The sequence below is a fragment of the Urtica dioica genome, chromosome 5 (genome assembly GCF_054948205.1).
Source record: "Urtica dioica subsp. dioica isolate 48M chromosome 5, U.dioica_male_clone48M_v1_H2, whole genome shotgun sequence".
NCBI lineage: Eukaryota > Viridiplantae > Streptophyta > Magnoliopsida > Rosales > Urticaceae > Urtica > Urtica dioica.
Window position 1 is genome coordinate 29,612,612 of NC_142760.1, and position 12,741 is coordinate 29,625,352.

The 12,741-nt window shown below is 41.8% G+C and overlaps 1 protein-coding gene across 1 annotated transcript; it reads left to right on the forward strand.

The window, feature by feature from the left end:
* The first annotated feature begins 2,343 nt into the window (after positions 1-2,343).
* Positions 2,344-4,219, forward strand: LOC149397784 (uncharacterized). Its single transcript, XM_089616076.1, has 3 exons — positions 2,344-2,600; positions 3,575-3,633; positions 3,728-4,219. The coding sequence occupies exons 1-3, from the start codon at positions 2,490-2,492 to the stop codon at positions 4,074-4,076; spliced, it is 519 nt and encodes a 172-aa protein (XP_089472202.1). The 5' UTR covers positions 2,344-2,489; the 3' UTR covers positions 4,077-4,219.
* The last annotated feature ends 8,522 nt before the right edge of the window (positions 4,220-12,741 follow it).

Genomic DNA, 12,741 nt, shown 5'->3' on the forward strand with positions numbered 1-12,741 from the left:
AGTCGACCGGATCTCGGCAACTGACCGATCACCAGCCGATTGGGCCTCAGCAACCGAACGACCAATAGACGATTGAGCCTCGTTAACCGATCGGGCCTCGTCAACCAACCGGGCCTCGACGACCAAACGACTCGACATTGCAAGACGCCGATCGGGCGTGACCGATCGGCCGTCGCTCGAGTAGTCCCCCGGATCGTGCGCAGCCCGATCGTCGGCTAGGAGGCCTTCACCCGATCGATTCTTGTCAGAGCCGATCGGTAGGTCGAGGGAGGGATACTTACTCGGGAGATCCGGTGGGCCGTGGAATGCCACTGCGTCGAGCGTCGCGCTGCCGATCGACGCCAGTCCGAAGTACGCCTCCGCCAACGACGATTCTTTCGTCGCTTCCCCGAACGCCCCGCCTTCTCCGAGCACACACACAACTTGGGCTCCACCGCTACGTCGCCCTAGTGCCAGTACTGCCTATTCTTCATCCCCGTCAAACAACCACTCATCGACGGTGCTGAGATCTTCTTCTCCAAAATTCATGAATTTCGTCTGAGAAATTCCGAAGCCAAAAGAGGGAGATGGGTCTTGGGAGAGAGATAGAATTTGTGGGATTGAGGGGTGACCCCAAATGTCATCCATATTTATGGACAAGGTGGAGAGAAGGTCGAGATGTCGCCCTCGGTACCTCTGTCAAGGGACCCATTTGACAAAAATGTGTTTGGAGGGTTCATGGGCACGTGGATGGTGAAAAGACACGTGAGGGAGGTGAGAGACACGTGCGCGAGATTTAAAGAAATGAGATAGAAGTTTACCTGGCCTGGCTTCTCTTGGGCTTCTTGGGAAATGTGACTCCGAGAAGAATTGCCACGCACGAACCTCCTTGCCACGCTCAAAATAACCAAAAGTATTATGAGTTTACCGTCACGCGCAACATCACCAAAAAGTATTATGATTTTACCTCTTAGCTCCGCTTGACAATAAACTTGGGGGGCTAATGTTGTCCATCCATTTCGGGCCTTCAGAATGACTCAATAGACCGGCCGGAAGTAGGCCCAATCCAAGGCTCGCCATCCATGAATGCTCAGACGATTAACCGGTCCGCCACACGGCCAGTCAGCCACGTAGCCACGCGACCACACGACCAACCGGACGGCTCACAGCCACACGACCACGTGGCACACGAATAACCGGTCGGCTCCCGGATTCACGGTCAGTCGGTCACTCGGCTCCCGGACACGTCAGACAGGTCGGCCCATCGATTGTGAAGCACGTTCAACATGTTTCCTCACCCCAAGGAAGCTCCTACGACTCTATAAATAGGGTCCTCGACCCAAGAACCAAGGTAATCCAATTTTGAGCCCCAAAACGCTGCCGAACCTCTGAGACGCTTGTTTAACTCATCTTTGGCCTCTAAACACCCAAACACCCATTTTGCACATCGATCCTCCTAATGTTGAGCGTCAAAGAGGTAAACAGAGGTCACGCCTCTGTTTTCCGTTTGTAGTTCACATTTCCTTCTCTTTCCAGGATACCCTGGAGGACGTGGAAGATCATTCACAGCTAGGGAAGAACTCGCGATATCGAGTTTGGGACGTTTAGGCTCGATCTGATCACTTGGTCCAACCTTGAGTCGAATCGCACGAGTCTCTAAATCGTTATCTGAAAACGGACGACAGCAATTTTAGTTTAATAGAGCAGATCAGTAATTTATTATATATTTTTCAATTAATCAATCAATATCACGTCCACCAAATATACTATATTTGGGTGTTTTTGTAATATAGACTATTTTAACATTTTTAGATAAATATAGACTATTTAGAAAAAAGACTTAATTTCAATAGACTATTTAGTCAAAACAATTATTTATTAATTTTTAAATATTGATTATTTTGTCCTCCCCAATGAGGAGAATTGTTATATGCTAATTATTTTGTAATTTTATTTCTTTTGAATGGCTATTAAAATCTCAATGTGGTATCCCTTTTATCTACAGAAAAGTCAAAACAACCAACGTTGGATGGAGATAGAAGATTAGTACGACAAATAAAACATTTTAAGGTTCGGGTGTAGCTAAAATGGACCGAGAAGCAGGAGATTCTGTTCGTAGCTAATGAGCATTAAATACGTGTCCGTAACACAGGATCCAAAGTTTTTTAAAATCTAAGATTAGTCCTCTCAAATCATAAAGAACAAGTCAGACCCAAATTTATACTAAACCCACTCCAATTTTCTCTATTTCCACGCCTCCTCAAAGCCTTTCAACCAATCAGAGGCCCAGAACCGTGACCCACGTGTGCCCATAGCAAACCTGGACGTGGAAATAACAAAATAGCGAACAAAAACCCTAACCGGACCAAAACTAACTCTGGGTTTTACACAACACACACACACACACACTCTCTCTCTAGTTTCCTTCGAATTGGGGATTCTCTGGGTCTCCGTGTGCGTGTTTTCTTGGGGTAATTGCTTGTGTACTTTTGAGCTTCTATTTTGCAGCAATGGAGGTCGGTTTGTCGCTCAGCCCTAAGGACATGAGCTCCGTTTTGGAGGCCATGGTGGTAGAGACTCTTCTCTCTGCTGGAAAGTCCCTTGCGTTGCTTCTCACAACGGTAAAGATTCGGTCTTTTATTTTTTTATGTCCATATCAACATTTAGGGCTCTTGGGTCAGACTTATTTCTCTCACTTAGTTCATAATAATACTTGTTATGGATTTCGGAATTTGTGTATATAGAGTTATTGTATCTTATTGGATTTTGGGTATTAGGTTGAGTAATTTCCCATTGAACGTCACATGTTTCTGAGGAAGTGAAAATGTTGGGTTAGTTCGTGTCCCTTTTTTTATTGAAAGATTTGTGGGCCTTAATTGTGTAGTCACATTATATTTTAGATAACTGAGGTTTGTAGCAGAATGTAAGAAAACAGAATTTTCCAATTCTTCTTCCTCACTGTCTTGATTCATGTTCCTTTTCAAAATTCTGTAGTTATATAGTTTGTATGAGATATTTGTTTTGTGCTTCAAGTGTTGGCTTGAAATGGGTGATAGAGAACAGAAAGCCCTTTTTGTTTCTTTATTGATTTTCACACAATATAACTTGTGTCTATTGGTCCATTTTCTCTGGTATCCAGTTATATGCTTTCCATTCGATTACAACGTGTGTGCTGTTATCATTCGGGTGCAAATGATTTAAACTGTTTTGTCCTATATTTTGTTTTTTCCGTCTTCATGTATGCAAGATTGGGTGATCTTGTCTCGGCACACTTATTCGTCTAAATGTTGAAACATCGAAAGCTTTTCCTTGCCCTATCTTCGTGGTAGCAGAGTTATTATCATATGTGCGTAAAAAAATATATGCTTCTTGCTACGATTGGTATCTAAATTCTCGGGGTTCTAGTGTGTTCGTGATACAGTTTGTTCAACAACAAATTGTTAAGATTGTTTGGATGACATGAGCAATAAGGATAAAACTTAGGTGTTTTTTTTTTTTTTTTTTTTTTTTTTTTTTTTTTTTTTTTTTTGGGTTTGGCGTTTAATTGTCATGTTTGTAAGTTCCCTCACCATCAACTCAAACCAATTTTTTTCAGACTGTCTCACTGCTGGAAGTCGCCGGCGAATCATCAAAATTAACTGCAATTGACGGAAGGTGATTAAATAAAGAGAAATATATATTTCACTTTCTGTAGTAGTACTCTATGCTGGGAAATCAGAATGGCTTGAAAGATCTTTGGGCATTGCAGGTTTCCCTTCGAGGAGCTTCACAAATCGGAGAGACGGGTCGAAGAAAACAAGGACTCGAGCGACACCGAGGACGACGACGACGAAGAAGAGGAAGCCAACGACCCCGACGACGATGACGAGGGCGACGAGGACTTTTCCGGCGCAGAGGACGCAGGGGGCGAAGATGCGGACGATCCCAAGGACGACCCCGTCGTTAACGGTGAAGGAGGAAGCGACGACGATGAGGACGACGATGATAATGATGACGAGGACGACGATGACGACGACGGTGATGACGATGATGACGAGGATGAAGAGGACGAGGACTCGGATGAGGAGCCTCAGCCACCGGCGAAGAAGAGGAAGTGAAAATTGATTCGGAATAAGAGTGAGAGAATGAGAGAGAGAGTAGAGAGGGATGTGATTCTTAGTTTGTCAGTTGTCTTTGCATAGAGTAGAAAAGTGTTTAATCTCCTTGTTTTTGAATTGACACTTAGTTTTTTTTCTTTCTTTTTTTTCTTTATTGTGTTAGTGTTGTTTAGATGTGTGATATATGTCCTTTTTCTGTGGAATTGGTGAACTATTGTTGAATTTCTCTTTTTTTTTTTTTTTTTTTTTTTTTTTTTTTAAATGAAGTGTTAAGATTGATCTCTCTTTCTCTCTCTGTCATTTGAGCTTTTTTGCCTCTTTAATGGCTGTGAAATCACTCTGATGCAAACTGCTAAACCTTTGATACAACTTGCTAAAAAGGCTACTATACAAAACCTCATATAACCTCTATTCCTCTGATTCCCTTTTTTTTGTTCCTCTCAAAAGTATTACTCTGTCCATCAATCCCTAACAGAAATATTCTATTGAAAGGAAATGAAAGGATTACAGGCAGTATAAACTTGTGTCTTCCAATTGACGTCCGAGGACTCAATGGCATTTAGATTAGCTGGTGCGATAAATATTCTCCCTTTCAGTTGGGAGACATGGAAAACTGGATGGATTGTTGGCAAGGAACAAGCTTTTATCCGTGGAATGAGCACTATCCTTACCACATCGCGACAATCCCACAGAGTGCCTGTAAAATGGCTAGCTAGAGAGAAGAGTCATTATTGTTGTGTTGCACCATAACTCGGCCCATACAACCAATATTTAGGGCCATGACTTGGCGGTTGTAGTTGTAGCAAAGTACTGTAAACGAGCGAGTCGCGACTCTTCTTTACCGATTCTGTTTTACCATTCATTTTCAGGGGTTATACAACTTATGTGGCACAACTCTATGCTCAAGTACAAGGAAATGCACGTACATCTACAAGCGGTCAGCGAGGAAGAGTTGTTCTACACATCCTTCCAGGGATAGCGAAATCCCCACGAAGCCCATCAGGACATATCCACCGTACTCGAGTTGGGACCAATATAAGCTTAAATGTTAGTTTTTGGTCAATTGTTTCATTTTACAAGAAAAATAGTGGCCAATAAAAATGCCCATTTTCGAAAATTTTGTCGGGTATTCCAAACTTTCTCCAGTTTTCGATGGAATTTTCGGTATTGAAAGCATTGGATTTTCACCGGTATTTTTCTTTTGAATACCACAGAATCTGAAAAAGTTACAAGGAAACTAGATAAACCACTTTCGATGGCTAAAGGGTGGCGACGATATTTTACCATAATCCATTAGAAAGATATTATTCCACTTTTATGACACTATTGCCATTAAATGCAATTGTTGAATGACATGTGTTATAATAGAGTAGAAAAAACCGTTGCTAATAGATAATGAGAAAAATATTATATTCAATCATACACTTCGTGAATGAGAAGTTGTAGGTATGCCGAGGCGGACCCTTGTAAACCAAGTGACCATCGGCGATGGAATACACAAGTTGAATTATACGCTACGCCATAAATGTCTGTTGATTTCAGCTCCATCTGATGTGGCGATCTCATTTATGAGTCCCTGACGTAGTGTGTACGTCAATGGCTGAAGACGAAGATCTGCATCCAAGGGTGGAGACGCAACCGAGGATTGAATAAAGACGCTTGTTCTGTTTGTATTTGTAACAACTTCATTTTTATTTTTGAGAGAAAAGAAAAACAAAGAACTAGAGAGAGAGTCTATGAGAGGTGTTCGTTCTCAGATGTATTGATTCTCTGAGCGTGTTTCTTTGTTGAAATTGAAGATCAGTAATTGATCTTCGAAGGTTTCTTGGAGAAGTTGTACTGAAGAAGAAGAGAATTAAGTTTTGATAATCAGTGCAAATCGAACTTCCCTCTGAGAAGTTCCCGGGGATTAACCTCAATAACGTCAAATGCGCATTTGTTCGAGTTTAGCTTAATCATGTACTTTCGAAGGAGAGCGAAGGTCTCCTCTAAGTCTTTGACGTGGTCCGGTGCCCTGAGGCTATTGACGAGCATGTCGTCAACGTGAACCTCCATCGTCTTCCTAATCTGCTTGGCGAACATCTGGTTTACCAAGCGTTGGTAGGTCGCTCCGACGTTCTTCAGCCGGACGACATTACTTGGTAGCAAAATAGTCCTCGGTTAGTGGTGAATGTGGTCTTCAGTTCATCTGGTTCGTACATTCTTATCAGATTGTATCCCGAGTATGCATCCATGAAGCTCATGAGTTCGTGCTATGCGCTGGAGTCAACCAGCTGGTCGATCCTCGACAAGGGGAAACAATCCTTCAGGCACGCCTTGTTGAGGTCGATGTAGTTGACGCAGATTCACCACTTTCCGTTTGACTTATTCACCATAACTATGTTGAAGACCTAACTGGTGAACTTTGCGGTGATCAACTTCTCAACTTCCTCGTTGATCGCGAGATATCTTTTGAGGTTGAATGATCTTCTCTTATTGACTTTTTCCTTCTCTCCGGGGAGCACATTTCCGGGTTGATTCTCGGCATATCCGCGTGCGTCCATGCGAAGACGTCCTTGTGCTCTCGGAGGAATGCTCCGAGTTGATCTTTCAATTCGGCCAGTAGTTGTGCTTCGATCATGATGACCTATTCGGGTTTGACGTCGTCGAGTATCACGAGCGTGAGAACGCTCGATGCTTCCACTCTCTTAGTGTCAGCTTCCACACAAATTCAGTATTCTGGTGCAGAAGGGTAAGTCGCACCTAAGCGGGTATTAGGTGCGACATGTCGCACCGGACATCCTTCCGGAAAACTAAAATTTTCGCTAAATTTAACTGGTATCCGGTGTGACATGTCGCACCTAATACCTAAAGGTTTCAAAAAATTTAAGCGGGCATAAATCCCTCTGAATGTTTTTCACTGTGGAATTTACTTTTCGGTGCGACACTATCGCACCTAATAAGCCCAACAGGTTCGACATGTCGCACCTAATCTGTGCACAGTTGCACCAAATATGACGCGAAAAAAATTATTATATTAATATAAGTGGTATCGAGTGCGACGTCGTCGCAGTGAATACCTTTCGGTGTGACATGTCGAACCTGATAAGTCCAATAGGTGCGACATGTCGCACCTAATAAACCCAACAGGTGCGATGTCGTCGCACTTGATAATTTTAGGTTATTTAAAACCACCCGGCCTCATTCTTCTTCTTCCTCACTCTGAATATTCTTCTTCTTCTCTCTCTCTCTCTCTCTCTCTCTCTCTCTCTCTCTCTCTCTCGCCCACGAACCCGACTCCAGCGCCGCCCGTGAACTCGACTCCAGCACTCGCCCGACCGTCCGCCCGCGACCCAGCGACGCCGCCCGCGCCCGACCTTCGCTCGCGACCTGCGCCGCTCGCCTGCCGGCCTGCGACCAGCACCGCCCTCGCCCGCGCTCGCCCCCCCCCCCCCCCCCCCCCCCCCACGCTCCTCCTCGCCGCCGAGCCTAGGTAAGCTCTCTCTCTCTTTTTCACTCTCTTTCTCTCGTCGAGCCTAGCTAACTCAGTTTCTTTCTCTGATATGTCGGCCGACGACCTCAGCCCCGCCGGCCACCGTGCGCCGCCCCTCCTCGCCGCCGGACCTCAGCCTTTCTCTCACTCGGCGTCACTGCTGCCCTCCATCGTCACCAGCACCTCGACGTCATTACTGCCTCTCCGGAGGAGACCGTCGCGAGCCGCCCAACGCCGTCACAACCCCTCCTTGTCGAGTCTGTCGCCGCCGCCGTCCCAGCTTGCCTCTCCGTGCCAAAAACTGTCCCAAGTAAGTTTTTTTTTTTGTTTATGTATTTATTTAATTAGTAAGTAAATATAATTAGTTCTAATTATAATTAATAATTAGTAATAAGTAATGTTAGTCTAGGATAATAATTGTTAATTGCAAATGAAGTATTTGAATTTCACTTAATTTAAAATATATTTAGAATATGATTAATTAGTTTAAGTTAATTGTAATTTTACATGTTAAATTAGTTAAGCAACATATTTAGGTAGTTTGATTAATTTAATTGTGATTTAAATTTAATTGCAATAAATTTAATAACATGTTTAAGATGATTAATTTAATTGTGATTTAAATTTAACATGATTAATTTGATTTTACATGTTAAATTAGTTAAGCAACATATTCACGTGTGCTCGGGCACGTCGCCTTGGTCACCCTCGTCGTGGAGTTCTCCAACGGGTGCTTGCCCACTTGTCCGCTTCTTGCCCGGGCGTGGCGCTTCATGACTCGCTCTTCCCTGTCTCTTGCGAACTTGCTCGTTAGCAAGAAAAGACTATTCTCGAGACGCTCCATCCGGTCATCTCACTCGATGAACACCGAGCCGGTGGGATTTGTCGCGCCGGTGGGATTCGGATTGCCCGTCGGGGCAGCGCTCATTGACGGACCTGCGCTCGCCGGTGGGGCTCTTGGTGCATGTCACTGCCTTGCTTGCATTTGTGCTCGCGTATGGAGTGCCATACTCTCCCCTCGCCGGGGAGCGCTACTCTCAGAGAAGGCTGCGCGGTTCGACATAGTGGTTTGTTGGCGTAGGGGAAATTCCTTGGTTGTCGTTGAAACTCCTTCCTACATGAGAAAAGAGAGTTTTTCCGGTGGAGAGCCCGTACGTGGTTCTCGGGATTCTCTTATTCTAGAGCCAAAATGTTAAAACCGTTTTTTGGATTAACACTTCCGGCTACGTGGCGTGAGTGGACTTGGACACATACCTTTGAAATCGTGGGATTAGTGGTGAATTTTCCTCTTATCAAGTGACGAACATGATAATCGATTTCTCAAGCTCATGGACACTTTTGTAGAGGGAATATAATTTGGCTTCGAAGCCTTTGTTTGTGAGAGAGAGAGAGTGAATTTTTCTTCTCCCACTCTAGAGGAATGGAAGTAGATTGTTCCTCTTTTTTTGTATGAAATTGTATGAGTGGAGTGGATTTGATTTCTTTTTGTTCTTGATTTTAGTCTTAAATGTGTTTTTTGTGAGATAAATAGTTGAATAGATAATTTGGCATAATCTAGTTAGAGAGAGAAAACGCCTCCCTTTGACATGTGTCTGTATTAGGTATTTATAATGATGGGATAAGAGTTGAGGTAAATTCGTCATTTAATCTGGTTTTTTTTTTTGAGGCAAAGATGAGCACCTCCTTGGAAGAAAAGAGCGAGGACCCTCTCCTTGGTGGAATAGGATGATGACCCCCTCCTTGGCGAAAACATTGAGGACTCCCTCCTTGGTAGAAAAGGCTGAGGAACCTCTCCTTGGCAGAAAAAGTCGAGGATCCCCTCTTCGGCGGAAAAGGTTGGGAACCCCCCTCCTTGGATCTTTCAGACTCTCGGACTGATCTTTTGATCTTTCCAATTCGTTTCTTGTGTCGGGCCTGCCATGCTTCTTCGTATTTTTTTTTGTTGGACTTTCATATTTTAAAAGGTACTAAAGATCATTTTATGGTAATTGGACCATGTTCTTGATATTTCCAATGAATGAGGACGAGAAATACCTCAGGCGTTGAGAGCATGATTTCTGTTTTTAAAGGTTCGGTATTTACGTATATGAAAATCATGAATTAATGTCACTCATGCTCTGTTAATGGAAAAAGAAATATATTTTGGAGGCAGAATATATAATAGGCGAAGAAGAAAAGAAAATAGAATTTCGTATACTAGTGTTTGTACATGTAATTGTCTATAAGAATAAACAGATAAATCTGAGAATGGTCATTAGGAATGGCAACGGGTACGGGTTTTAGTGGGTAGACCATTACCATACCCGTACCCGCAAAAAAAAATACCCGTTAGCCCGTACCGTTAACCCGTCTATTTAAACGGGGCGGGTAACGGGTATACCCGCCGGGTGACGGGTGCCAAAAGTGTGAACCCGTTAACCCGCTTTTTTTTAATAAAAAAATTGACTCATACACAGGTTCTATAAAAAAAAAAAAAAAAAAAAAAAAGAACACAAGCTTGTACGTAGTCACAAGTACACAGGTTCTATAAAAAAAAAAAGGGATTATTCCTATTCTATGACCTCCACAATGATTTTGGACCAAAATCAAATAAGTTCAATTTAATCCTAAACTATGACTATCTATTTTCTTTAAGTACAAAAATACCCTCAATAACTCACTGTGACTTTTTATTGACATTAATACAAATAAGTTCCCATGTTTATTGACATTAATTTAAAAAAAAAAAAAAAAAAAAAGACCAAACAAAATCCATAACAATGCAGTTACACACGGCAAAAAAAAAAACTAGCATACACGGTCAAGTCTCACGGCCAAGTCCAAAACACGTCCAAAAATCAGCAAATCCATGGTAAATTCATCCAAAATTTGAAAACAGCCCAAATCAACAATCTCAAGCATAATTCCAAACACAAAATCGACTCACAATATCAACAATTCTCAAGATTATCAAAACCCCCAATTTCTAATGAACATACCCTGATTTTTCGGCCAAAATAATCAAAATAATCTCCGACGCTGAAGCTCCTGGGAACGACGGTCATGGCCGCCGAAGAGCAGCCCATGGCCATCCCGGCTACGGCGACCTCGAAGTGTCCGCCGGAACAGCCCGCCATGGATTCCGCGTAGAATTTCTGTGGTTTTTAAAGTTAAAAAATCAAAGAAAAAACGATTCTCGGGATTCTGGATAATTTTGAAAAGTTTCTGAATATTTCTGGGTTTTCGTTGAAGATTTATTGACGTTGATGTCAATAAAAATGCATATTTATTGACATCAATGTCAATAAATCTTCAAATGAATTTTCCAGAATCGTTGAAGATAAATCTTCAACGAAAACCCAGAAACGTTGAAGATTTATTGACATTAATGTCAATAAAAATGCATATTTATTGACATTAATGTCAATAAATCTTCAACGTTTCTGGGTTTTCGTTGAAGATTTGATTCTGGATAATTTTGAAAAGTTTCTGAAAATTTCTGGGTTTTCGTTGAAGATTTATTTACATTAATGTCAATAAAAATGCATATTTATTGACATCAATGTCAATAAATCTTCAACGAAAACCCAGAAATTTTCAGATTTTTCTTACCCAATTCCTGTGAAATTCACTATCCTCGGTGGGTTCTCTTCCTTTCCCGGCGTTCGTTTCCCGGTCGGTCTCCACGGCGACGCGCGGCGTTCTCGTCTCCTCGGTGGGTTCTCTTCCTCTTCCTCCGCGAGCTCAACTCCGTCTCACTCTCACTCTCTCTCTCCCGAATTCTCGTTCTTCTTCTTCCTCGCTCAACTCGACGACAAACCACGAGAACCCCAAACTAATTTTAGGGGTTTGAAACCCCCGTGATAAGCCTCGACGGAGTTCTTCTTCTTTTGGACGCAAGAGAGAGAGAGAGAGAGAGAGAGAGAGAGAGAGAGAGAGAGAGAGAGAGAGAGAGATTTTGAACGAAGAAGAAGAAGAAGAAAAGAAACGCAGAAGAAGAAAAAAAATAAAGGATAAAAAAAGCAATGAGAAAAAATTGAAAGAAATAAAAGGATAAAAACGTAATTGTGTAAAAAAGCAAGTCATGTTTTTGGATTAAATTAGAGATATTGGATTTTGGTCCAAAACTATTGTGAAAGTCATAGTTTAGGAATAATCCCAAGAAAAAAAGCATTCCACAAGGTCTAAAAAGAACACAAACATGCTACCAAGTGGTAGTATCCAGTACTAGTAGCCACACACACACGTTAACCCTTAACATATTAAGAACAACAAGTTGTTGTGGTTACAATAAAATAACATTTCCTTCATGATTTAATAATTTAGTTTGAGGGCTCCTCCATGACGTTTGATGAAGACATTTCCTATACAAAAGAACATTTTTTTTCTTAAGTCCAAAAACACAGTAGCTGAAATTACAAGTATTAAAAAAAGTACCTCTTGGTCACTAGTATCACCATCATCCCAATAGTACATATAGACGTCATCGGAAGACTTCTTATCTACAAAAAAAAAAAAGATAACAAAGACAATGAGTACAAAAATAATTTACTTTGAAATTAAATTGTAAACACAATAATATTACCTTGATTTTCACTCAACAACCAATTTTGAGCACACATCAATGCTTCTAAGGTTGATGGCAAAAGTCTACTACGGTGCGGATTTACAACTCTTCCACTTGTTGAGAAAGCGGATTCGGAAGCAACGGTGGACATAGGAATAACTAATATATCCCGAGCTACTTGAGATAGTATCGGAAACTTCACTCCATAAGTTTTCCACCAACTCAACACATTGAAGTTTTCTTTCATAGGCATGAGAGATTCTTCCAAATAAAAATCCAAATCACTCTTGACATTCTCAACAACATCTTCACTTTGTAAAAAAGTTTCAAACCTCGTCTTTTTTTATTGGGGGACAAGTAGAACGACCATCATCCATCAAACAACCCTTTTCGGAGTTTTCGCTCTCTTTATTCTTTGTCTTCAATTCATATTCAGCCACTAATGATCTTAACATGACCAAGACCTTTTCAGTTTCCATGCCACAACGTTCCTTTCCGTATATCAATGGAAAATAACATTTAAACGACTTCATCTTGTACCTGGGATCTAAGACTGTCACTATACACAATATTCCTTGGATATCATCCCAATATTTGTCATATTTCTGAATCATGGATTCTGACATTTCCTCTATTTCTGGTATTTC